The sequence below is a fragment of the Eretmochelys imbricata genome, chromosome 1 (genome assembly GCF_965152235.1).
Source record: "Eretmochelys imbricata isolate rEreImb1 chromosome 1, rEreImb1.hap1, whole genome shotgun sequence".
Classification (NCBI taxonomy): domain Eukaryota; kingdom Metazoa; phylum Chordata; order Testudines; family Cheloniidae; genus Eretmochelys; species Eretmochelys imbricata.
The window spans coordinates 331,755,348-331,782,832 of record NC_135572.1 but is presented as its reverse complement, the minus strand read 5'-3'; the positions used below and the strand labels follow the sequence as shown (position 1 = coordinate 331,782,832).

Genomic DNA, 27,485 nt, shown 5'->3' with positions numbered 1-27,485 from the left:
AGGAACGGGGCCCAAGAATACAGATGCAGCTGCTTTGGAATTCTTTAACTGAATGCCTTAGTGATCAAAGTATAGACACAATGTGCTTTAACATTCTGAGTGATGACATTGCACTTACGCTCACAAATGTTAGGATCTCGTATCTCTCTCTCTGGATGCTGAAAGTAAAATGGTTTGCATTGTTCACAGTTGCGTCCCATTGTGTTATGCTGGCAGTCATCACACACTCCACCACTGGTATTTCCGGTTGCCATGTATACAGCCATATCAAAATGGCACTGGATAGAGTGTCCATTACAATTGCACTCTACAATACAAGGCAAAAAAGAGCAGCTTTACTAAAGTAATATGTTTTCACTAAAGAAATATTAGTCTTGTAAATAATATCTTTACAGTTCATTTAATGCAACAAAAACCTCATGAACCAACTATGTAAAATTCATCAAACATTAAAAGCAAATAAGAATATAGGATTTAGAATTGGTATTGTATTTAAACATACTTTTACATGCATTACTATGGCGTCCTTCAGCTGGTCTCCACGGTAAGTCATGGTAGAAATCCAAACACAGTTCACAGTTTAACCCTTTGGTATTATGTCTGCACATGCAGTGCCCGTGGACCTATCATTTAAAAGAATAAAAAACAAATATAAAAATATGATATGTTTGGTTAAAGAAAATAAGGAGGGGAAAAAGCCAACACAATACATAGAGTGCATTCAAATTGGAATGTACCTCACCATTTCCCATCTACCTAAAATATAACCAGTGAGTGTTTGGCATACCCTTGCCAACTACCATTGCATCAAAAACACTTAAAGAGGACATAATTATATACAGAAAGGGCCAGACTGTGATTTCCTTGCCTGTGTGAGTAAATGCTCACCCACACAAGGTAGTCCCATTTTCTTCAATGGAATTGCCTGTGTGAATAAATGGTCACCAATGTGAATATGGAGCACTGAGTTTAGCCCAAAATGCCCTTAAGTAACCTATTAGGGCAAAATCATTAAATTGTCCATAATCCATTAAAATAGGATTAGCCACATCAGAACATAGGGTCAACTAGTCTAATACCTTTCTCCAGCAGTGCATACAGAAGCTTTAGAGGAAGGGGGCCAAAAGCTCTTCCACACCATAACTGATGTTTATCACAAGCCTGGCTCAAGCATCAATATATACAGAACCGAAATCAGACAAGTTGCTCCTGTGACTGCTGCCATCTTGGATGACCATGGATTGAATTTGGAGGGAACTCCAGAGCTAGAAGAATATGTCTCTAGAATCTGAGCTGATGAACTGAGCTCTGTAGGTGGGGCTGTAAACAGACCCATAGCTACTGTGGGCTGGGCACAGAGTACATACTGCATGCTGACTGGCAGGCTAGACTCCCACAAACAAGGACAAAACTTCCTCCCAGATGATGAATCTGCCCAAAAGTTTCCCTCGCACTTTGTGTTAACCATGACAATCTCCTCTCCCACACAACTCCACTTCCCAAAACAACAATCCAACAAACCCTGCTTTCAGACTGGCATCTCACCCAATCTCTTCCCCTTCCAGCAGAAGTCCTACCTGCATCCACTTGGAAAAATCATGGTAAAAACTGACAGAAGAAAGGAAAATGCACCTGACCTATTATACAATTATACAACCTATTATACAATATTATAACATGAAGGCAGCAGGATTTTCCTCTGCCCTGCTGTTGATCAATTTGTGTGCTGAACTCTGAAAATGGATAGCCCTTGTAGTTTTCTTTTTATACTAGTTAATATAAATGCAGTGCTGTTCTTGTTCATTAAACTATCTCACCCTTTGACCCTGCTATTTGCTTCAATAGAAAGAAGGTCCATAGGTTAGTTCAATGTTGCATAAAAATACATTCCCTTATATCCATTACAATACTGTTCCTTTTATTTTTATCAGGTCTTTAATATAATTAGAAAGAAGAAATTTCAAGATGTTAAAGTAACTTTAAACTACTCTCAGCTCTTGGTGTTTGAACAACAACAAAAATGGTGAACCCTGTTTTATTGTTTGGAAATTAAGAAGAAAAATAAAGGGCTAAATTCTGCCACTCTTACTGATATACTTTAGTACTAATGTAATATATCTTCTCAATGTGAGTAAACGGGACAGAATCAGGCTCAAGGCATTTTAACATGGTTTTAAGTGTGAAAAAGTGTGAGCATTTACCATTCCTTCCACCTCTTCATTAAAGCCGTCTACTGGTGCACACTCACTGGCATGGCCATAACAGAAACAGTTCCCACGAACCACCATGTCATAAATTGCATAGTAGTACTTTTCTTTGATTTCCATTCTAGAATCTAAGAGGTTGTCTCCCAACGTATGTAACTTGGTGAAACTGATTCTTAAATTTGTGATTTTTAATAGGTCTGCAAGGAAAAAAGCAAACAAACAGTTGCTTGAATTAGCTACTGAGTTCTATGAACTGAAGGAAACCAAGAAAACTGCAGATCATAAATTATGGGAAACCTCACACAGAGCAATTTTCTATATCGAGATATAATATAATATCTGAGATTGTAAACAAGACTTCATCTTTTTTAAATACAAATTTCCCTCACTGAATCCTCCAGCTGCAAATACCAGAGATTGTTTTCTCCCCAATATGATCACTATATATACACTAGATTAATTTAAACAAAACTGGGATTTATTTTGCTGTTGATACATACATCCACAGAATATTAACATTAATGGCAGTGCCACAACAGATGTCTTAGTTTTCAACCACATTTCGGATTTAAAATGTAAAATGGGTCGGGGTTAATATTAAGGAAGTACTGACAAGTGGAGTATGAGCTTCAAAGACTGTGTGCATGTTTGGAAGAACTTGAGATGGAAATTGCAGAAACACTTAGGATACAAATATAATCCTCTTCTTTATATGCCCTCACACCCTTTGAATATAATTAATTGTATTTTGATGGGAAAAACCACCATCTTGATCCTACCAAATAAAAAGTAACTGTTCTCACAGGAAGAGGTCTCGCAGGAAGACAACATTATAGCAATTAATTTGACCTTTGACTCTTTCTGCCTTGATATTATTAAAACCTTGTTTTTCTCCCATGTTTGAAAATATCCTCGGCCTAAGCTAGTAAAAATAGAATTCCTTATAAATTTCTCTTTTTAAACTTTGGTTAAACAGAAAACACTGAATCAATGCAGCAGCCAGCATACAGCCTTCTACTGGAGTTCTTCTCCTTTGCTGTCTCATCCAGGCAGCTTTACACTGTTAGATACTAACTTAAACTAAAGCCAAATCCTGTTGTCCTTATGCAAGTAAAATGCCTAAAGAAGTTTCTTTTTCAAATTGTATGCTTTCATACAGCAGCAGATTTGTATGTTTGCATTCCTTTGTCCCAATAACTGTAAATAATTGATGCATTACTTTTAATGTCCTAGGAGCGAACCCTACAATCAGATCAATGTGGGCGGGCACTCAGTATTGCCAACTCCAACAATCATGAGTCAGACCCACAAAAATCTTTAGCTTAGCTAAAAATATCATGAGATTTAAAAAAAATAATCATAAATTTGGGGTTTTATTTATCAGCTTTCTTTGGTGGGGGAAGGGTCACATTTTCAAGCTCTTCTCTGAAACAATGAGGTTTAGAATCCCCCCCCCCCCACACACACCTTTTTGAAAAAAAAAAAAAAAAAAAAGGAAGTGGGGATTCTCACATAATCCCATGACACCAGGAGTTGAGCCTTTATGAAAAACATCAACCGTAATGAGACTCATGGTAAAAAACCATGAGTTGGCAACACTGGTTCTTATTCCCATGTGGAGACCCATTAAAGTCAGTGGAGCGGACCCCTGGTTCCTGGTGCAGTTCTGAGGCCGTACTGGGGCTGATTTTTTGCTTGTAAGTCCCCCCCCCCCCCAGCCATTTAAAAATACAAGAGTTAGAATGTGAAAGAAAAGTAACTATGTACATACTTTGAATTCTTGGACTATATGGGTCTTCAATTCTAAAAGCTGGATCTAAAGCACGATATATGACCTAAAGAAAAATGAAAAATGAAAGAATCAACCTTATAATAAGGGATCTTGAAATGTGCAGAGAAAAAGTCTTCATTATATATAAAAATAACCTCCAACCTCTCCCTCAGTTGAAGGTTCAATGTCAGAATATCGGGAATCACAAATGATATCGTCTACTTTCTTCATGGGTCCAGTTGAAACACCAGGAAAGGAGTTCTCACAGTCATATGCAAAGTATCTATATACTTTCCAGGTTTTTCCAAAATCAGATGATCTTTCTATTAGCATTGCAGCTGGGCGGAATGTCTTAACAAAACCAAAAAACAGCAAATGGTTATATACTATTAAATATTATTTGGAATCAATTGTTAGAAGGAGCAACTCGTGTGCCTGAATTTCAAGACTTCTTCTATAGAATGATATTTTTTCTATTTTCGTCCCAACTTTCTTTTTACTACTGCTACTACACACAAAGAAAAGGAGTACTTGTGGCACCTTAGAGACTAACAAATTTATTTGAGCATAAACTTTCGTGAGCTACAGCTCATTTTTGGAGACAGATTATGGTAAGGCCTTCATTTGAATCATGCAAATCTAATCAGAGTGTATCTTTGGAATGATGATATTTCTAATTATAGGTACGCAGACATTTAAACATACTCATAATGCAACACACAAACTTAGAATAAAGGATTGTTTACTGTAAGCTACTAAGACTTCAGATTCCTATTTAAAATGAAGGTAAGAGAGAAATACTTGGAGAAAGATTATTATTTTTTAAGGTCAGTGAAAAAAGTGCAGATTCCCCAGTTACTGTAGCTCCCCATTTTATATCCCAGTCAGTCCTGGCTCACAGGAAGATCAAAGAGGCCTCTCATTTCCTGTCAGATGGGGTGGGGCCTAGAACGATGGAGCACAGAGGAGGGAATCCAGTTATACATATTTCCCCTTTCTTATCCTTGGTCTCTTGTCAAGTCACACATACAGAACAATGGTAATATTTTTCCATTTTTCTGGCCCCACCCCAGAGCCCTCACCCCCCTCCTGCATCCCAACTCCTTGCCTCAACCTGCAGCCTCCTCCCACACTCTGAATCCCTCAACCCCATCCCCCCCCAGCCTGGAACCCCCCTCCTACACTCCAAACCCTTCACCCCCAGCCCCACCCCGGAGCCCGCACCCCCAGCTGGAACCATCACCCCCTCCCGCACCCCAACTCTCGGCCCCAGCCCAGAGCCCCCTCCCACACCCTGAACCCCTCATTTCTGGCCCCAGGCCGGAGCCTGAACCCCCATTTAGAGCCCTCACCCCCTCATGCACCCCAACCACCTGCCCCAGCTCAGGGAAAGTGAGTGAGGGTGGGGGAGAGCAAGCCACCAAGGGAGGGGGAATGTAGTGAGTGGGGGGGGTAGGGCCTCAGGGACGTGGCGGGGCTAGGGTGTTCACTTTTATGCGATTAGAAAGTTGGCAATCCTAATTTGTCTGCATGATCTTTCTTAGTGCTCTAACAATTGTCTTGTTGGTTGAATAGGCAACTGAAACTGGTCTTTTCCCCACCAGATTGAGAAATTCATCCTCGGCCAGTTTTATAAGACTCTGCTCCCAGGATCCATAATGACTTTGCTTTAACTGACTTTGACCAAACTTTGACATGATCTGATACAATCTAATCCTTTCTTTATTTTATATGAATAGTTTTTCTCCTTACCTACCAGCATTTCAAATAACTAAATTAATATATGGTTTAATACATGGCTTGCACGGAGAGGACAATGTCAGCAACAGTTAGTTCATTTGTTTTATATATGTAGGCAAGACCCTCCAAAAGCCAAACACAAAAGTAGGTCTATCAGTTTTAAAATGTATTCCTGCTTAGCTGAAACAAATCATCCACAGTACTAACTTGTGTCCTACAAACTAGAATTTGATAATTTAAGAGTTAAGATTGCTCAAGAGCAAATCCCACCAAAGCAATTACTAAAAATCAATAATGTCATCATTGAAATCAACATTCACATCCATACCAATCTCAAATTTCACACCTTTCCACCCAAACACTCTCCATAGCCACAACTACATAGCAAGCTCACTTCCACTTTGAACACAGGAGCACTCACAATGCATGTATTTAATCCCTCATGATCACACCCAAACACAAACCCTTCACTCTGACCTCACCCAGACAAGACACATCAAACCAATAGGTGTACATGCAGCATTAAATAGGTCTATTGCCCATAAAAAAGGTACAAGATCAGAGTAAAGTTTTGCATTTGAGTGAGAAGCAGCCTTAATTCAAAATTAACCAAGATTTTTGGTGTAAGGAAATTTGCCAGGCTTTTTAGAAAGTATCTGATGACTATTGGCATGAATAGCCATCAACAATTATATGTATTATTATTCATAATTTGATTTAGCACTTCGGAACCCCAGTATTAGCCTAGAGCCCCATTATTTTAGGCGCTGTAAAAAAACAGAACAAAAAGACATTGCCTTCCGAAAGATCTTATAATCTAAGGATCCTTACTGGTTTTCGACTGGAATGCCCGGTCGAAAAGGGACCCTGGTGGCTCTGGCTGGCACCGCTGACCATGTGTTAAGAGTCCAGTCGGCAGCCCCTAGGCTTATGGGTGGCCAGGGAGGCTCTGCACGCTGCCCCCAACCTGAGTGCCGGCTCCACAGCTCCCATTGGCCAGGAACTCCGACCAATGGAAGCTGTGGGGGTGGTGCCTGTGGGTGTGAGGACAGCACGCGGAGCCTCCCCGGCTGTCCATGAGCCTAGGGGCCGCAGGGACCTGGTGGCTGCTTCCTGAGAACTGTGGTAAGCGCCGCTGGGACCCTGTACCCCAAATCTCCTCCCACACCCCAACCCCCTACCCCAGCCCAGAGTCCCCTCCCGCACCCAAACTCAATCACAGAGCCTGCACCTCCACCCCAAGACCCCTCCCCAGCCCTGAGCCCCCTCTTGCACCCCAAACGCCTCATCCCGCCCCATCCCAGAGCCCACATCCCCAGCCAGAGACCTCCCCTTCACCGCAAATCCCTCATCCCCCGCCCCATCCCAGAGCCCACCACCCATCGAGCACTCCAAACCCCTAGGCCCCAGACCAGAGCCCCCTCCCACACCCTAACCCCCGCCCCAGCCTGGTGAAAGTGAGTGAGGGTGGGGAAGAATGAGCAATGGAGGGAGGGGAGATAAAGCGAGTGGGGGTGGGGCGTCGGGGAAGGGGTGTTCAGTTTTGTGTGATTATAAAGTTGGCAACCCCTACTACTATGCCTTTCACATAGCCCTGCAACCCCTTGCATTGCTGCACTCTTCCTCCTGCCACTCTCAGTCCTGTCCCTTGCTCCACAATTCTCTGTACATAGACTAATTTTCCCCAGGCTCACTCCCCTTAAGCAATCCTGTTCCCACATGTCCCAATCCAGTCCTCCTTCCATCTTTCGCCATGACCCCATACTGCCTTACCACATTCAGTTTTTAAATCCTAATACACACAGACATTTATACATACCAGTGTTTGGAAGCTGAGTTTGGTAAGGAAATATGGGAGCTTGGTGGGGTGCCACCTTGTGGGAGAGTAACATGTGATGGGTCATGGTGGAAGCAGAGGTGTGTGTTTGAGATGTAGCCCAGGGATATTATAGAGTATTCAGTTGTCCTAGAAAGTTAGCATGTAAAATTTAGAGATTAAATTCAGCTATGGAGTCACTACTAATGCCTTCATAATAAAATGTACTTTGAGACACATGGTACATAATCTGTCTCTCCAGGACATCTGTTTGAAAGGAAACAAAGGCACAGATGTCCTCTTGGACACATTTTCATTTGCCAAGTGAAAATGATTGCTTACAAAACAAACCAAAAAACTTGCAGCTATGTTGATTTTGATAATGATCTTGTAAAATACAAAACACACAAAGAACAAACAGATAACCCAAAGCACAGTTTTTGCACACTTCCACAATCTTGAAGTCTAAAATGATGGTAAGACCCCACAGTTCCATTTTTGCTACAAAAACCCAAATATAAAATGCAAGTCAGCAACAGAAGAGCGCTTCAATCTCCTTCTATTTTATGAGTTTTGGATTTATTCAAAGCGGAAACTTATCTGTTTATACAAAGATTGTCAATTAAAAATTTGACACCAACAGGCTTATAAAGTCCATCTCCCCTGCATTCCAATATTAACAGCATTTTTAATGCATTTATTAAAGCCTGTGTCTTCAAAACTGGAACATTATATATATCTATCGATCTTAGTCTAAATAACCAGTTAAGCCCACAACTGCCCTCCATGACAGATGTTAGATTACACAGTGCTCCAGTTTGTGATTTGTGAGAATGCTATGGATTCTTTACCTTGAAGGTCATAATGAGATGAGTGAAATGGAATTCAGCTTCCAGATCCAGCTGGAGAGTTACATTTTCCAAACCTAAAGGCAGAAAAAGGAAATTCTACAGTAAACAGGAACATTTCTCAGCAGTAACTTCATCATTTTCCTAAGAGACCCTCATTCTGGTAGCATAAGGATCTTTTTCTTGACTTTGGCTGTTATGTTGTGACAGAACAATGTATGGATTAGCACTACAATAAACATTAGGGAATTGCGGTGAAGACACAGTGTTTGCAAACTTCCTAAACATCACATTACATGGGATTGCCAATTGGAGATATTATTTCTTATACAGTGCTGAATGTGTATTTAGTCTGTATGACATTTAGCATATTTCACTTTACCCCAGTAGTTGAGGTATTTCCAGTATCATTATCCTGTTTTACAGATTTTACATTTTACATTTACATTTTACAATACCCCATTACTCAGGCATGGGGAGGTTAAGTGATTCACACACAAGATCATACACAATGATCACACACTAGTCTGGTATCCAACCTTCTGCAGAGGCCTCTATCGGATGCTTTAGAAGAAAGTGAAAAACTCTACAGTCCACTAAGGATGAAATCCTGGCCCTCACTTCGCTCTGCATGAGCGAAAGGCCTGACGTGCAATGGAAATGAACCATAATGTTTTCTGCTAGGAGCTGGACTGCTGAGCTCTCATGCAGAGGGATTCTGAAATTCTGCAAATGGCTCTCTGCCTAGGAACATGGGTGTTTGGGGCAGCCTAGTGATCAGGCGAGGGCCTGAATTAACTGGACTAGTACCAACAAACTTCCCTAAGCCCCATGTAGGTCCCCTGCCCAAAGCCTATTTAATTCTAGTTTTACAGACGAGGATATTGATTTCACTTCTAGCCAGTTACGCAATGCTGCATAACAGAAGGAGCTGGGGCATTCTTTCCTGTCCCCTGTGTCAATCAGCATACACCCAAAGCATGAGACTGGATTACCCTTATCTTGGTTTGTATAACAGAACTAAAGTTGCTAGACAGAGGCAGATACAAAAAGATAGCCGGGGGACTGGAGGTGGCCTCCCTTATAATGCCCTGATGAGAAGCCCTGCCCCCTCCCTCAGCTGCTGATAAGATTCAGGGTGATGGAATTCATACCATAGTGGTGATGCTGGACACTGGCTGAGGGCTCCAGTTCTAGTATCAGCCTCTGGCAGTGGGTCTCTCCAGTTGTAAGACACACACACACCTGCCCCCAACCTCTGCTTGTTGGATGGGAGCTTTTTCCTCTCTCTTCTTTGACCTTGACCGCAGAGCCTCCTGGCTATCCCAAGGAAGTGAAGGTGTCTTTGCTACTCTGCCCCAGCCTATTTCCCAAATCCTCCTCAGCCATGTATATCCCCCATACCTGCCTCTGATGTGGCACATAGTTTTCTGAGTGGTACAGTAGAACCTCAGTGTTACCAACACCTCGGGAATGAAGGTTGTTTGTAACTCTGAATAAAATGTTATGGTTGTTCTTTTAGAAGTTTACAACTGAACACTGACTTAATACAGCTTTGAAACTTTACTATGCAGAAGAAAAATGCTGCTTTTATCTATCTCAAATTTAAATGAAACAGCACAAAAACAATTTCCCCACCTTGTCAATTTTTTTTTAAACTTTCCCTTTATATTTTTAGTAGTTTAACACAATACTGAACTGTATTTGCTTTTTTTTCTTTTATCTCTGCTGCTGCCTGAGTGCATACTTCTGGTTCCAAATGAGACGTGTAATTGACTGATCAGTTCGTAACTCTGAGGGTCTACTGTATCATGAAACTGCCATACACCTGCCTACAACTTCCTGAATATCAGCAATGAAACCCAGCAGATTCTTGCTAATTTCACTCAGCAGCTGCTTGGAGAAACTTATGGGCAGAAACAGAGGCATAGGAGCCCTTTGTCTACACAGTCAGAGATTGCACTGCAGGGGTTCACAGTTTAAAGATTATTTTTATAACTGTAAGGGATAGAAGCCTACAATTGTTTTTCAAATGAAAGGTTAAATTTTACAGAAATTGGTTTTTCAGGTCCCCTCACTCATTAATGAAAGCTTTCCAACTTACCAGCAGCAAGAGAGATTTTTCAAGTTGTATAACTATAAATGATCAAAATTTTAGGACTGTATACTGAAGGAAGATAACACAACCAGTTATTTGATGCATGTGAAAAGATCTCTTGAAACAGCTGGAAACTCATTACATTCTAGTTTGTAGCATAAAAACAAATAAGATGATTTAAAGGGGTGTGGGGAGGGGAGGAGAGGAAGACAAGTAAAATAACCCAAGGAAATATGGTGCTTTCCAACTTTTAAACAGCTATAATTTTGTGTGGGGAACACATAGAAATACAACGATCCTTGCTGCTTTATGCCTACATGGAGAAAGAAAGAATCATTTGTTGTTTATTTTTGAGGGACATTTGCGTGACCTTATAAGCTAAAACTTTTCTGTTGGTAGGTTGCCAAGTCTATTGCAAAAAACATGAGTTATCTGGAATGCTAAACTAGAAACAGTGGAGACAGATAGCTAGCTGGATTAATCTCACTTGTTAAAAAAGGACATCAAGTAAACTTCTTTTTAGTGGGCTAATAAAGCGTTTTTCAAAACATCACAGTGTTCGTTAAGTTACAGTAAGAGCCTTTGCCAACATATTTGCCAAATACTGTGCCTTCCATAACATTTATTTAAAAAAAAAAAAAAAAAAAAAAGAGTATCTTAGGAGCTTTAGGAAATTCTTAGGAGCTTGAGGAAATTCAGGCAGGCTGGGAGCACAGCTGTAAAAGTAAAAAGGAGTGGCTTACTCCGGAAAGAAATTTTAGAGGGGGAAAAAACCCCACGAAACTAATGTGTGTGGTTTTTATTTGCTTTGATTTGCTTGCTTTGTTCATTTATATTGTTTGGCAGATGAATACATAGCCTGAGTAGAGAAGTGAGGTGATAGTGAATAATGAGAGAGTGGCCCTGATTCTTCACTCCTCCTGAAGGGCAGAGCCAAAGTGGCTTTAAGCTGTAGGAGTCCTGTCCAGTCCGTGGCATAAACTGGACCAGCCTCAGGGTACTTGCGTGACAATGGCTTGAGCACTGTGCACTCTAGCCACACCTCCTCCCTCCACTGATAGGCATGCTATGCCAGAGGCTGGGAGGAACAACAGTGTACAGCTGTTCTGGCTGCTCTGCACTGGGATGCTTCTTGGGGGCTGTTTCCTCCCTCTTTGCTCACTCCACTAAGCACAAGAGATTTGGGCACAATATACAAAATCTATATATATTTTTAAAAAACCTTAATAAGAGATTCCTTAAAGCTTATATTATACTTTTTTCCAGCATTCCTAAAGTTCATAAGACTGTTTATAATAAAACACCACTCAAGTATAAATCAAAGAATCTAGCTTTACCAAGGGATCTGTGCTTAACACACTAATGCTCCATGCAGCACTAACAACCCTTCAAATAACAACAAAACACACTAGAACCTTTAAATCAATCAAGGGTGACCAATTCTGTTCACTAGAAAAGATCCTCAGATGAACTACATACCATTTTCTGACTGCCACCACAGCTTGAGACGGTTTGGAGCAAATGTTGTGACCACATTTTCAATAAGATGGCTATCAGAGTTGAGAGTCTCGTGGAAGGGGAACAGGGAATTGCAGGTGAAACATTTTTTGTCCTCCTGAAATAATAAGACAATTAACTTATTAGTCTTAGCGTTGGTTATTGTATCAAAAAAGTAATAGTTGTTCCCTGAAGATAAACTTATTTTGCATTAGTGTTACGTCTAGCTCTTCGTGCCTTCGGTGGAGTGAATCAAAAAGATTTGCCTTTTTTACTTTAAAAATGAAAGAAAGCATAATTTACTCTTAAATTAATGTAAATTGAAGGCCAAAGGGAAAAATATGACAGGAATTCAATAAGCTTTAGTTTTATTGGAAGTATGTTTTACTTAAAACTAATTCCAGGGACTAATTACTCTCTAGCACAATTCAAAAGTAAATATTAATGTTTACAGAAAACTATTAATCTGATTTATGCTGAAACATAGAACCAGAAAACAACAAGTTCAAATGCTCTGTGAAGTAGTGTTTGCTTCTCCAAGTTACAGATATCCTGGACAAAGCCCTGTGCAGCTCAAAGTCCCCTGTAAAGCTTTAGTGTAGGTCCTATTTACTAGGGTGGAATTTCACCACTGAGTCCAAATTTTCAAGCATATATTTAGGTTGAGCACACACATGGTTATGAGCACAAATGCAACCCTAACTTGTGCGTGCAGCCCCAAGTTGCACCTGTTTGAAATCATGGGCCTCAGTGACTAACCCTCCTCCACAGAACAAGCGTAACATAACAGCTGTCATTATCATTCATTCGTATTGTAAAGGTGCCTAATATGCCAGAGCCACTTGTGATAGGCACTGCTCAGATATAACGAAGAGACAGTCCCTGCCCAAAGGAAGTTACATCTAAATGTAAGACGAGAGACAATAGGTGGATATGACAGACCAACAGGGGGAGCTTGAGATAACGGTAAAACAGCTTGAATACACAGCTGGTCACAGTGCAGGAGCCACTAACTATTGTCAAGTGTTATGTGGGCATCATGGCTCGGATGGGTTTTACAGAGAGATTCAAAAGAGGACAATGTGGTGGTACTGGGGATTTTTTACTGGGCGCTCCTTCCAAGCAAGCATAAGGGGAAGCATGGTAAAAAGCAGAATGGGGCATGTCCAAACACTGGACAAATAGGCAGTTAAGGATGGCCTTGTTGGCAGCGTGGAGGCTACATTCACATTCACTCAGCCCTTAGTAAAACAGCACCTCAGCAGTCAAGGAGCTGAGCATTAGAGATGTTGCTACAGTATACAGTAAGTGATGCTGTTTCACACAGATCAGTGCCATTTATGGCGCCCTTTTCCTGGTAGTCCCCAGTCACAGAGTTCATACTCCACAAGCCCTCGGTCATTCCTGCCATGAGCAAACAAATCAAGACAAGTCTCTGTGGTCTGTGTATCCTCCCAATTCTTTATGCATGTCCCTATCATTTTCCCATACAGTCAGATTTGGGCTAATCTATATGAGCACTCCCAAACCAGCCACAATAGGGGTCCCAAATATAGACCCAATCCTCCTGCCAGTGAAATCAGGGTCAAAGATGTCTATTATTTAAATTGGAGCAGGACAGTTCCCTAAGGTTCACTCTCACAGACTTCTGAGCATCCGCAAATCCTATTTTTGCCAGAGAGAGGTGGCAAATTTCAGAATCCCCCTTCTAACCATGTCTTTTCTGCCATACTCTGCACCTTTGAGGGGGAGGCGGGGAGCAACAAAAGCAACCAAGGATACAATGCTGACTCAGAATATTTAATTGCAAGAATAAAAATAAGGGAACACTTGAAATCTTGCAAGTTATGTCAGAAATTTTACTATAGCCATAATGGGGCCCAATCCTGCAAAGTGCTGAGCGCACTATCATACTAAACGAGCTGACACAACACGTTTGTTCAAGTATACTATGAAGCAATATATTTTGGGCCAAATTCTACGGTCCTGAATGGAACAAGACTCCCATTGCTTTCAGACGGAGTTTTGCTCCACTTAGAACAATAGAATTTGGGCTAGTGTTTTTGACATTGTAAACTCAGGTTGAGATTATTTATCTACTTTCAAATGTAATATAGCTCCATTTATACTGACTGGTTTTTTTACATGTATCCATAGTCCCTTCTGTCTTGGAAACCTGGAATTTGCTAAACTATTTTTCACATAAAGTCATATTTTCTATTTAAAGAGGGGAACTAGAGAAGCAAGGACAACTTTGTTTTCCTTGATGACACATACAGATTTAACTACCCTCCCTCACGCCAAATGCCAGAATTTAAACTATAAATGTAATTACAGACCGACTTTGATTCAGGAAGTGGTCTAGACGGCTCTGTACAAGCCTGAAAAAGTATGAATTGAACTCCCTGTACCACATTATTACTTAACTTATCAAGTTAAATTGGGTTTAAACGTATAAGTACATTAGGGTGCAAATAGCTAGACATGCTATTTATACTGCCTCTATATCACAGAATTCGAGAAATCTAGGGCTGGAGGGGACCTTGAGAGGTCATCTAGCCCATCCCCCTACAATGAGGCAGAACAAATATTTGTCTAACCTGTTCTTAAGGGGATTCCACAACCTCCCTTGGAAACCTATTCCCATACTGTACTATCCTTACTGTTAGAAAGTTTTTCCTAATATCTAACCTAGATTTCCTGTGCTGCAGATTAAGCCCATTACTTCTTGGCCTACTTTCAGTGGACATGGAGAACACTTGATTGATCACTCTCCTCTTAACAGCTCTTAACATATTTAAAGACTTATCAGGTCCTCCTTTACCTCCCCCCCAATCTTCTTTACTCAAGACTAAACATGACCATTTTTTAAAACCTCTCCTCATAGATCAGGTTTTCTAAGCCTTTTATCAATCTCCTTTGGATTCTTTCCAAGTTGTCCACATCTTTCTTGAAGTGTGGCACCCAAAATTGGACACAGTATTCTAGATGGGATCTCACCAGTGCCAGGTAGAGCAGAACAAGACCTGCTGTGTCTTATGTATGACATATACCCCAGAATGACATTAGCCTTTTTCGCAACTGCATCCCATTCTTAACTCACATTTAATATATGATCCATTATAACCCCCAATCCTTTTCCGCAATATAACTGCCAGTGGTGGCACTAGGCCTAAACAGACTAACCAATTGCTTAGGGCCCCAAGCAACTCAAGGGCCCCCAATTTAGTATAACACCCAATATATTGTTCATCTTATTTAGTGTTTTGTTGGGTGGGTGGGAGGAGTTAGTATTTTTAATACTAAATAATGCAGTTACCATTGGCCAGATTGCATATAAGAACATTTTCTGTTTAGAAGTATAGTAGTTCAGGTTAATTTAATCTGACTAGCACAAAAGACTCATCACTGTTAGAGGCAGGAGGGATCCTGCTCCCAGCCCCTGCAGGATTGTTCCATACAGAATTGTCCTAGCTTTGGCCAGTCTAGTTTCAAATGTCACATGTGATGAAGCATCTCCCAAGAGGGCTGGGTGACACTCATGGCTTTCACGGCCATGCTGGGTGCTCACTCTTTTACAGAGCTGGGGGGGAGGAAGGCTCCGATTCCGGATCAGGGCTTAGGGGAACAGGGGAATGGGAGGTGCCAGTGGCTAGCACTGGGCACAGAGCCCCAGCAGTGGGATGGGGGGGAGGGGTGGTGTTGGCCCCCCTCAGCACAGCATTCCCAGGCAGGTACAGCATCTGCCCCTGTGCTCCCGCCCAACTCCCCCGCTCCTTTCCTGGGAGAAGGTGCTTCCTGCCATCCCGGCAGCCAGACAACCCCGGGCAGGAAACGCAGGACGGATGCAACTGTGCAAACAAAGCTGAGCCCCAGGGATGCACTCGGCTTCCTCTCCGCCCCTCCCCAGCGCCAGCTGTTTGTGCAGCCGTCAGCCCCTTCCCCCCACCGGGCCCTTACCTGGAGGTGGCTCACGATGCAGTAGGGCTCGGGCCGGTGGAGCCCGCACGTGGAGCTGGCGGACAGCTGCGAGGCGCGGCCGATCAGCAGGTCGCCGGTGGCCGGGTAGCAGCTGCCCTCGGCGCACCCGTAGCTGTACTCGGGCTCCTGAGCCAGGGCGGCGGCCCACAGCCCTGCACGGGGGAAGGCAGAGCGGGTGAGGCGGGCAGCGAGGCCGGGCGGGGGCAGCAGGTCCCGGGCGCAGGGAGCGCTCGGGGCACTGGGGGGGGGGGGCGCGGACACCCTGGGGCAGAGCTACCGGGCGGGGGGTTCCCATGCGATGGGGAGGGCAGAGGAGACCTCCCCCGGGGGGGCTCAGCGCACCCCCCAGGTGAGCGCGCCTGCACCGCTCCAGGATCCCACAGCCCCAGCTGTCTGCGCGGGAGGCAACGCTGGTCCTACCCTGGCCGCGCTGCCTGGCCCGGAGCAGCTGCAGGGACGTGCCCATGCGGGCCACGGGCAGCTGGCGGCGGCTGGGGGAGTCACTTGCCAGCCGTAGCAAGTTGGGCTCTGGGCGACCCAGCCCAGCTACCGAGACCCTCGGATCCCAGCCCGCGGCTGGGGGTGAGCGCGGCGGGACGATCTGACCACGCTGCCCCCGCTACTGCCCTGGGGCCGAGCGGGGCAAGCCGGGGGGGGCGGCACAAGGCAAACAGGGGCCTCGCGAATTACCTAGGAGAGCGCCAAGGTACGTCTGCAGGCAGCCCATCTCCCCACGCGCGCCGGGAAGGGAGGCAGGAGAAAGCGCTCGCCCAGCTTCGCCCTATGTGCCCGCAAAGGAGGCGACGGGCTCCGAGGGAGACGGTCCCTGGCTGGGCGGCGGCCAACAGGAAAGCAGCGCACGCGGCGCGTCCTCGCCCCCAGCGCCCAGCTCCTCCAGCCCCGAGCCCAGCACTGCCCGGAGAGAAGAAACTTTCAGGCGGAGAGGCACTGGGAGGCGCCTTCACGCAGGCGCTGGAGGGGGGTGGGGGCTGCGGCCCCAGACCCAGGAGAGGAGCTGGTGCGGCTGCAGCGGGTTCCACGGCCGCTCCAGTCCTCGCCTTTGTTTCTGCCCGCAACGCCAAATCGTGCTAGTTGTTTACAGAGTGCATAGTTCCTCCGGGCTCTTGCCAATGTTTGCAACGCTGCGCTTAGCCATGCGCCTCAGCTGGGCCACGTCTGCGCTGGGGAAATGCAGCACGTTAGCCACCCTGTTCGCTCACCCGCCTTAACTAACATGGTAAAAGGCAACTTAGCACCTAGTGTAGACAGGGTCAAGGTGCGTTCCACCGTGTGATAGTGGATCATAGTTAACTCTTCGGCTAACACGGTTTTAAACATAACTGCCTTGGTCGTCACAAAGGGCAATAAGCTCATTCAGCCAACGTTTTCTGTCATGATCCATATTCCCAAAGTAATCATGACCTTGGGGACTACAGAGACCCACTGCTATGGGCTGCTGGTGGAGGTGTGGCCTGGCAGCTGGATGGGGCCTGTGTGGTTATATATATAGAGAGAGAGCTCAGTGGTTTGAGCATTAGCCTGCTAAACCCAGGGTTGTGAGCTCAATCCTTAAGGGGGCCATTTAGGGATTTGGGGCAAAAATTGGGGTTTGGTCCTGCTTTTAGCAGGGGGTTGGACTAGATGACCCTCTGAGGTCTCTTCCAACCCTGATATTCTATGATTCTAGGAACCCACTTCTCCCTTGTGCCACTCCCTCCCTGCAACAAGCCCCTTTTGCATCTGTGCAATCTCATCCTTGCCACTACGCTTCCTCCACCTCTTGGCACATCCCTTAAATCAGAACTTTTTATAGGGAACCGGTTGTTAAGATTTTGGCAGCTCATCACTGGTCAAAGCTAAGTGTAACAAAGAAAAACAAACAATATAAATGGTGAAAGTTAGAAGTTTTCAGTTTCAATAATGCAAGGCATTATTAGTAACACAGGAAAAGAATTTTTAAATACGATTTTTAACCCAGAAGTAAAACTTTAAAGGATAAAACAAGATGAACTGTATAGACTGTTTCATTCTGTGAGCTGTGTGTGTCTGCTCACGCACACATGAGCAACCAGTGGGGACTTAAGGTCCTCCTCCCTACAAACAGCTATATAAAGGGGTCTAGTTATTACACAGTTGTCCCTCAACCCAGTTACAAGATGATTCCATTTTAGTCCTGTCCACTCTGCAACTCCAGCTATGATTTTGTAACCAGTTGCAAGTAACTCAGTTTGCTTTATGTCTATACAGCAGCTTTTCTGTCATCACAGCTGTGTGTTTGCATTCATTCATTCATTCATTCATTGCAGCCATTCGTGATTATCTTCAAAAACTCACAGAAGATGGGAGAGATTCCAGAGGACTGGAAGAGGGCAAATACAGTGCCAATCTATAAAAAGGGGAATAAAGATAAGATGACCCAGGGAATTACAGATCTAGGCACCTTAAGTTTAGTACCCAGAAAGATAATGGAGCAAATAATTAAGCTGTCAATTTGCAAACACCCAGAAAATAATAAGTAACAGTTAACATAGATTTGTCAAGAACGAATCTTGTCAAACCAACCGAATAGCTTTCTTTGACAGGGTAACAAGTCTTGTGGTTGGGTGGAAGTTATAAATGTGGTATAGCTTGACTTTAGTAAGGCTTTTGATACTGTCTCACGTGACCTTCTCATAAACACATTAGGGAAATATAACCTAGATTGGGGTCTCAAAGACGTGGCCCGCGGGGTTATTGTCTGTGGCCTGCCAGCTCCCTGCTGCACCACAGCTTTTACCTGGAGCGGCTCCGTCCTGGCACGCACCGGGGGCAGGGCAGGCTCCCTCCCTGCCTCCCTCCCTCCCTGCCTGTTCTGCGTCTGTGCCGCTCTGGAAAGTGGCCGGGACCTGGCGGGGGCGGGGCACAGGGGTCTGTGTGTTGCCCTGGTCACTCCTCCAGGTACCTCCCTGAAGCTCCCATTGGCCTCAGTTCCCCGTTCCCAGCCAATGGGAGCTTCAGGGGAGGTACCTGGAGAAGCGGCCAGGGCAACACACAGACCCCTGTGCCCCCTCCGCCCCCGCAGTTCTGACCGTTTCCCGGAGTGGCACGGGGTCAGGACAGCAGGGAGCCTGTCCTGCCCCCAGTGCGTGCTGGGCCGGACCAGCCCCCCAAACCCCTCCTGCAGCCAAACCCCCTGCCCTGAGCCCCCTGCTGCACCCCACACCCCTCCTGCATCCCAACCCCCTGCCGAGCCACCTGCCACACCCTGTATCCTGCCCCACCCTGTTCCCCAACCCCCTGCCCTGAGCCCCCGATGCACCCCGCACCCCTCCTGCACTCCCTGGGGACAGGGAGGGGGCAGAGTTGGGGTGGGGTGGGGATTTCAGGGAAGGGGTTGGAATGGGGGCAGGGAAGGGGTGGGAAGAGGCGGGGCAGGGGTGGGGCCTCACAGAAGGGGTAGAGTGGGGGCAGGGGGTGCGGCAGCGGGGGTGGGGGGGTTGCTCAGCAGTGTGGCCCTCGGGCCAATGTACTAGTCCTCATGTGGCCCTCGTGGTCATTGGAGTTTGAGACCCCTGACCTAGATGGAGCTACTACAACAGGGGTGGGCAAACTTTTTGGCCCAAGGGCCACTTCAGGGAATAGAAATTGAGGTTGGGGTACAGGAGGGGGTGCGGGCTCTGGGGTGGGGCTGGGGATGAGGAGTTTGGGGTTTAGGATGGTGCTCTGGGCTGGGACTGGGGGTTTGGAGGGCAGGAGGGGGATCAGGGCTGGGGTAGGGGTGCGGGAAGGGGTGCAGGGTCCGGCTGGGGGTGCAGGCTCTGGGGTGGGGTTGGGGATGAGAGGTTTGGGTTGCAGGAGGATGCTCCGGGCTCGGATCGAGGGGTTTGGAGAGCAGAAGGGGGATCAGGGCTGGGGTAGGGGGTTGGGGCATGGAGAGAGGCTCTGGGGGTGCAGGGTCTGAGCAGTGTTTACCTCAAGAGGCTCCCAGAAGTATTGGCATGTCTCTTCTCTGGCTCCTACGCGGAGGTGTGGCCAGGCAGCTCTGCACGCTGCCCCATCTGCAGGCACCACCCCTGCAGCTCTGATTGAAGCACCGGAGGGAGCCATTGGAGCGCGTAGGAGCAGAAGCAGGGCCATACTGTAGTTCTGGGAGCCGTGTGGTGCGGGTCCTGACCCTGCTCCCCATCTCAAGCACCGAGTCGCTGGTGTGGCCCAGGGGCTGGCTTAAAACGTGGCTCATGGGCCGGATCCGGCCTGCAAATTGTAGTTTGCTCACCCCTGTATTATAATGTGGATGGATAACTCGTTGGAAAACTGTTTCTGGACAGTAGTTATCAGTTGTTGAAAGTCAAGCTGGAAGGGCATATTGAGAGGGGTCCAACAGAGACCTGTCATGGGTCCAGTTCTGTTCAATATCTTCATACATTGTTTAGATAAAGGCATAGAGAGTAAGGTTGTAAAGTTTGCAGATGATACCAAGCTGGGAGAGGTTGCAAGTGCTTTGGAGGATAGGATTAAAATTCAAAATGATCTGGACAAACTGGAGAAAATGGTCTGAAGTAAATAGGATGAAATTCAATAAGGACAAATGAAAGTACTCCACTTCAGAAGGAACAATCAGTTGCACACATACAAAATGGGAAATGACTGCCTAGGAAGGAGTATTGCGGAAAGAGATCTGGGTGTTATAGTGGATCACAAGCTAAATATGAGTCTACAATGTAGTACTGTTACAAAAAAAGCAAACATAATTCTGGGATGTATTAGCAGGAGTGTTGTAAGCAAGACACAAGAAATAATTCTTCCACTTTACTTTGTGCTGATAAGGATCAGCTGGAGAATTGTGTCCAGTTCTAAATGTCACATTTCAGGAAAGATGTGGAAAAATTGAAGAAAGCCCAGAGGTGAGCAACAAAAATGATTAAATGACTAGAAAACATGATCTTTGAGGAAAGATTGAAAATATTGAGTTTGTTTAGTCTGTAGAAGCGAAGACTAAGGGAGGGGATATGATAACAGCTTTCAAGTACTTGAAAGGTTGTTACAAGGAGGGTGAAAAATTGGTCTCATTAACTTCTGGTAATAGGACAAGAAGCTATGGGCTTAAATTGTAGCAAAGGTGGTTTAAATTGGACATTAGGAAAAGCTTCCTAATGGCCAGGGTAGTTAAGCACTGGAACAAATTTCCTAGGAAGCTTATGGAATCTCCATCATTGGAGGTTTTTAAGAACAGGTTATAGAAACACCTGTCAGGAATGGTCTAGTTATTATGTATTATCTGTCTCGAGTACAGATGATTGGACTAGATGACCAGTTGAGGTCCCTTCCCATCCTACACTTCTATGATGCTGCTTAACCATTACCTGAGTATATTCTGGGAAGGCATCTGTAACATTTTGGATTGGAATCCAGACCAGCTGGAGATTCTGTCACCTCCTGCCCTGTAACCTTGGGTGCCTTAAAATGCTCTACAGCTGTGGCTCACAGCCCAGCCCCCAAAAGCATGCAGACAAGCATGCAGTTCCCTGAGCCCCTGTGTGCTGTGCAGCCCTAGTTCAGTGCTTTGACCCCAGCAACCCTACTGTGCTCTCCACCAGCCTTGGTTACTACTTACCCCAAACACCCCTGGTCCCAAATTTCCCCAAGACCCTCTTCCCTGAAACGCTCTCTCCTGAAACGCTCAGAGAATTAATAAGGTTCGTTGCGCCTTAAAGAGACAAAAGCACAACTTATCACTTTAACTGGAGTTAACGATCACTTCAATTCAAACACAGCATGAGGTTGGCTTACACTAAAACTAAAACAGATTTATTAACAAAAAGAGAGGTTTTAAGTTTGTTCAAATACAAGGTATAAAACAAAATGGTCACAAGCAAATAAAAGTAAAAATATTTTCTAATGGCTAAGACCTAATTTAATAATCTACAGTCTTTGTTCAAGGTAGATTCCTTAACAATTTTTAAATTTTTGCCATTTTCTCTCAGTCAGGACCTTTCACAGAAGTACATGGTGCTGGTTTCACTTGACTTCCTAGGTGAAAGATCTTTGCCTAAGCTGGTTTCTCACCTATATTCCGTTCCCAGAGACTTCAATCCCCTTGGCTGAAGGACCCATCTTTCTCCGCTTCCAAGAGCTCTGGCCCCTTGTGTTTGTCCAGTGATGGATGTCAAGATGGTTTCTTCTCTCTCCTTATATCTTCCCAAACTCAGTGTTTTGTCCCCAGACTCAGGATGACCTTTTGCTGTTCTTCCCTTCCTGTGGACTTCTCATCCCCTTGCTGATTCGTATGTAAATAGGGAGTCCATTGTTTTTTGGTCACATCTTGCTTAATTTCATTGCAGAGAGGTAGATAGCTGCTTTCCCTCTTGTCTGGGGGAAAAAACCTGTTTTTGGTCACAGACTTTAAAGAATAATATAAGTGAGTATTCATAATTCCTTATATAGTAAAAAGAAAAGGAGTACTAGTGGCACCTTAGAGACTAACCAATTTTTTTGAGCATAAGCTTTCGTGAGCTACAGCTCACTTCATCCGATGCATACTGTAGAAAGTGTAGAAGATCTTTTATACACACAAAGCATGAAAAAATACCTCCCCCCACCCCACTCTCCTGCTGGCAATAGCTTATCTAAAGTGATCACAGGAGAGTGGGGTGGGGGGAGGTATTTTTTCATGCTTTGTGTGTATACAATGTCTTCTGCAGTTTCCACAGTATGCATCCGATGAAGTGAGCTGTAGCTCACGAAAGCTTATGCTCAAATAAATTGGTTAGTCTCTAAGGTGCCACAAGTACTCCTTTTCTTTTTGCGAATACAGACTAACACGGCTGTTACTCTGAAACCTGTCCTTATATAGTGTTAATACATACATTTTGCAATGATATTAATCACCAGTGTATCATTAGCTTTCATAAAAGATCTTACCTGGCATACTTTTATAGTAAAGTAATATTGTATACAGTCAGTTGATTCAATTATTTATCATTTGAGGTTCAGACCCCCGTCTTTAAAGTTCAGTAAACTCACAACTTATAGGAAAAGACGCCATGTGGTCTGGTGAAGACTTCATGCTGGTTCTTCCCACCCCGTCGGTGACAGTTGAGTCGTTACCTCCTCCCCATGTCAGTTTGATGGCTTTGTTTACCATTTTATATAAATACACCTTCATTGTCTCTGCCTGATGACCAGGATGGTCAGCCAAGCAAATACACACTCCACTGTTTAGGGCAGACTGGCCTTATGCATGACTTGCCTGACACATTTTAAGAACATAATTCTAGCACATATCCATAACTCTTTGTACATGCCCTGTACATACACCACACAAGAATATCAATGATCTATTAGTTTTCCAATTATATTACTTGCCATCTTTTGGGTCTATATCATGACAACAGTGTGTTAGGTGTAGTGAGTCTGGCAGGCCTGACAAAAATTTCTGACACAGAGTAAGTGAACTACAGATGGACTTCTGTGTCGCAGTATCCCATAGTGCCTCAGCAGCAGCTGCTTGTGCCAAGACCTCTGGGTATTTTGATTTTGTTCCCCCTTTCCCCTTCTTCCTAGATTTATGGGAAGAAGAGGCTGTTCTGCAGCTCACAATGTTCAACTATCTAGACAATGTCCAGTAAGAGAAAGTGCTGGGAATTTAAAATCAGCCCACATCTTCTGGGTGAAGAAGCCAGCTACACGCTCTGGGGCAGAGTCCTTAGAGATCAGGCACACCAAATGGCACCCTCATGATGGAGGGAATATGCACTCTGGGATGGATGTCTGACCGCTTACTAGTTAACATTAGCATGGGTGGAATGGTCTGTCAATGCAATAAAATACTGGTGTGCATCACTGCTGACAGGAACTGAACCATGTCCCAGATCAGGCAGCTAAATGCACAGTTAATATTCACCAGTTAGTAACTGATTATTAAGCATATGCTGTTGGGATGCAAATCATGTGTTTAACCAGCCATGCCCCAACTCCTTAGCACCACTGTAAAAAGCTGGTGTGTGGATGGGGCCTCTGAATGTACGTGAGGATATTGCCCATGTTTTGGTACATGTCTAAGGTCTCATCTACCGAGTGGAAGCATGCTGCAGCTGGCTTCTCAGTCACAGTTCTACTTGAAGTGCAGTCTGGCCCTAAGGCTGTTTCTCATTAGTGGTGAGCATTGAAACTGAGCACTTCTGAATGCAGAATTCTCCTTTCTTCCCCTGGACTCTGTGGGGGCAGGAGGGGATGTGGGTGAGACAGGATTTGCTGGGAGAGTGGAGGAGTTTGTTATTGTAATGGTAGCTTTCCTACCTCATCATCAATCACTGGGAAGGCAGGGGGGAGGGGATTGAGCAGCTGAGAGGGGCAAACAGTCACTTCTCAACTCCTACTCCTCTTCTTCTGACCTAATTATTAAACTCTCTGGGCTCCAGAAAGGGGCACATATGGGCTTAATCATTAGGCAACAAAGTTAGCTTAGTGCTGAGAGGAAAGTTTTACTAGTAAATAAATGGCTGGCCTGAAAGATGAGAGTATTTGCCTCCTGCTGTGGTTGCTGCTTTCTGGAAACTGTGAGAACAGGGAGAGGAAACATTTAGGCTGAAAGTAGAGCATAATTGTGGACTGGTAATTCAGAGGTACTTATTGAATATGGCCCCAGTCCTGCAAAGGCTTGCACAGATGCCCAAATTTATGCTCATGAGAAATCAGTGAGCCTGCTCACATGAAGATCTTGTGGAACCCCCTGTCCTAATACAACCGTTTTCTTGATGCTGATGGTGAGAGCAAATGCCCGACAGGCACTTGAAAGGCGGTCCATGAGTTCTTGTAGTAGATCTTCATTATGGGCTATGAAGGAAGTATCATCAGCAAATAGAAGTTCCCTGATTAGCCCCTTTTTACTTTGGTCTTTGACTTAAGTCGGGAAAGGTTGAAGAGTTTTCCATCTGATCTTGTGTGGAGATACACTCCATCTTTCATGTCCTTAAACACACAGTTCAAGAGTTCCGAGAAGAAGATTCCAAAGGGTGTAGGGGCAAGAACACATCCTTGCTTCACTCCGCTTTTCATCTCAAACCTGTCCGAAGTGGACTCGTCAAACTGGACAGTTGCTCTCATGTTTTGTGGAATGAACGTATAAGACTTAACAGGGTTGGTGGGCATCTTATCTTTTCTAGTGTTGCAAATAGACGTGCTCTGCTGACTGTGTTGAATGCTTTGGTTAGGTCCACTATGGTGATGTACAATGGTCGGTTTTGCTCTCTGCACTTTTCTTGGAGTTCACACAGAGAAAATATCATGTCTATAGTTAATCTTCCAGCCCTGAATCTGCACTGTGATTCGGGGTAGACACAATTCGCCAGCTGTTGTAGGTGCACTAAGATGACTTTTGCGAAAGCTTTTCCTGCTACACTTAGTAGCGAGATACCCCTGTATTTGTTGCTGTCTCCCTTTTCACCTTTATTTTTATACAAAGTGATGATGTTTGCATCACGCATCTCTTGTGGTACCTCACCCTCTTTCCAGCATTTAAGTAGCAGCTGATGAAGATATGGTAATAGACTGTCTTTCCTGCAGTCGCCGATTTCCACTGGTATGCCATCTTTTCCAGAGTCTTGCCACTTGATAGCAAATCAATGGCCTTGCTTAGCTCTTCTACAGTGGGCTCCACATCTAGCTCTGGCATGACCGTAGAGCTGGTATTTGGTCCAGTGATTCACTGGTGATGTTTCTTTCTTATGCATATAGCTCTGAATAGCGTTCAACCCAATGAGACAATTGCTTGCTTTTATCTGTAATAATTTCACCACTGTGTGATTTGAGAGGGGCAACCTTGTTGACAGTGGGACCGAGAGCTTTCTGCAGGCCATCATACATGACTTTGAGCTTTCCTGTGTCTGAGGCTGTTTGTATCTCTTCACAGAGGTTGATCCAGTGCACAGTGTCTGCTTGCTCGCTGTACCTTGGTTTTTGCATGTTGAAGTCTCACTTTGGTGCTCTTTGTTGGCTTTTTGTTGTGTTCCGGAAAGGCTGTGTTCTTAATATTGATGAGAGGTAATAGTTCCACTTCATTTTCTTCAAACCAGTCCTTTTTTGATGGTCTCTTTCCCCAAAATGTAGCTAGGCTGTTTCATGGATTGTTGTTCTTAAATCTTCCCAAAATTCCTCTGCCTTCTCTGGTAATGACTTCCCATGCATGTTAAGTTCAAAAGCCTTCACAAACTCCTGGCATTTCCTCTGGTTTTCAGTGTTAATAGCATTGATTTTGGGCTTGCTCCTAGGTTTTGTTCTAGGTTTTGTAGTTTCTTGGCGTGATGCTGGTAGACCAGGCACTAGTTGTTATGTCAGCTGAGCACTGACAAATTATAGCTAGGAACCAGATCAGCTCACCTATATGTTACTATTGTTTGAGTTAGGTGTTAGACTTGTAAAGGTGTGTTTAGTGTTTAGACTCTATAAAGTGCTTGTAAGTTGCTGTATGCATTAATCTTACTTGTAATGTCTGTATCCCATGCTAGAAGGTAATAATGAAAGTTTTGCTTTATAATTGTAAAAATGCCTGCTCTGAACTTGTGAACTCAGACTGCAGGACCATCAAGCGGGACTATCAAAAGTAAATGGGCCATTGTAGGACAAAAACTTTGTTGATTGCCCCACTAATTACACACAGGAGTTTGAACTCTGGGGGAAGGGCATATAAAGATGCTCACAAGAAGAAATAGTTCTCTCTTTTCTGTTTGGACTTTCACAAGGGCTGGAGCTAAGAAACAAAAGCAGAGATTGCAAGGGCCACCATGGGTAAGCCCTAAAAGACATTCAGTGGAAAGATTACTGCTTCTCTGTCACCTTTTGGAACCATCGTAGACTGTAACTCATTTGTGCATATATGTTGCCTCTGTTAGCCTGTAAATAACTCTTTCATTTCTTTTTCCTATTTAATAAATTCTTAATTAGTGGACGATAGGATTGGCTACCAGCATGGTCTTTGGTGCGAGATCTAAGGTACAAATTGATCTGGGGTAAGTGACTGGTCTCTTGGGACTGGGAGCAACCTGAATATTTTGTGATCTTGGGTGTAAGTGGCTGTTTATGTCCAGCCTGTGTGGCAAGATAGACTGGAATGCCCAAGGGGACTTTCAGTGACTCCATGGTAAGACTGGCATACTGCTTCAGGAGATCACATTTGTTAGTGGGTTGGTGAAATCTAATTATAGAACATACCACCAATTTGGGGTGCCTGCCTGGGTTTTTGATAGTCTGCTCTGTCGTGAACCACTCCAGACAGTATGACTCATGCACAAATCCTTTCTGGATTGGGGCTGTGAGGAATATTTTGGACTTTTACAGTATGGTATATTTCATCCTGGAATCTCAGAGCCCTTTGCAAAGCCTTGAGTTCCCAGAGCAATTCTTCAGGTCTGGGAAACTTACTAAGGGCAAGTCTGCAGTACAAAATTAAGTCGACCCAAGTTAGTGGCTCTCAACCTTTCCATTCTACTGCACCCCTTTCAGAAGTCTGATTTGTATTGCATACCCCCAGGTTTCACTTCACTTAAAAACT

General features: G+C 44.4%; 1 protein-coding gene across 1 annotated transcript in view; it reads right to left on the bottom strand.

Moving 5' to 3' along the window:
- The window catches only part of LAMB1 (laminin subunit beta 1), a 70,229-nt gene extending 53,479 nt beyond the window's left edge, over positions 1–16,750 (bottom strand). The window contains exons 1-9 of the mRNA XM_077835279.1: positions 16,649–16,750; positions 15,938–16,110; positions 11,960–12,095; positions 8,386–8,459; positions 4,141–4,329; positions 3,979–4,042; positions 2,202–2,404; positions 503–623; positions 119–307 (exon numbers count right to left, since the gene is read on the bottom strand). Coding sequence (XP_077691405.1) covers positions 119–307; positions 503–623; positions 2,202–2,404; positions 3,979–4,042; positions 4,141–4,329; positions 8,386–8,459; positions 11,960–12,095; positions 15,938–16,110; positions 16,649–16,685 — 1,186 coding nt within the window. The 5' untranslated portion in view covers positions 16,686–16,750. The remainder of the gene's footprint in view (positions 1–118; positions 308–502; positions 624–2,201; positions 2,405–3,978; positions 4,043–4,140; positions 4,330–8,385; positions 8,460–11,959; positions 12,096–15,937; positions 16,111–16,648) is intronic.
- Positions 16,751–27,485: the final 10,735 nt, after the last annotated feature.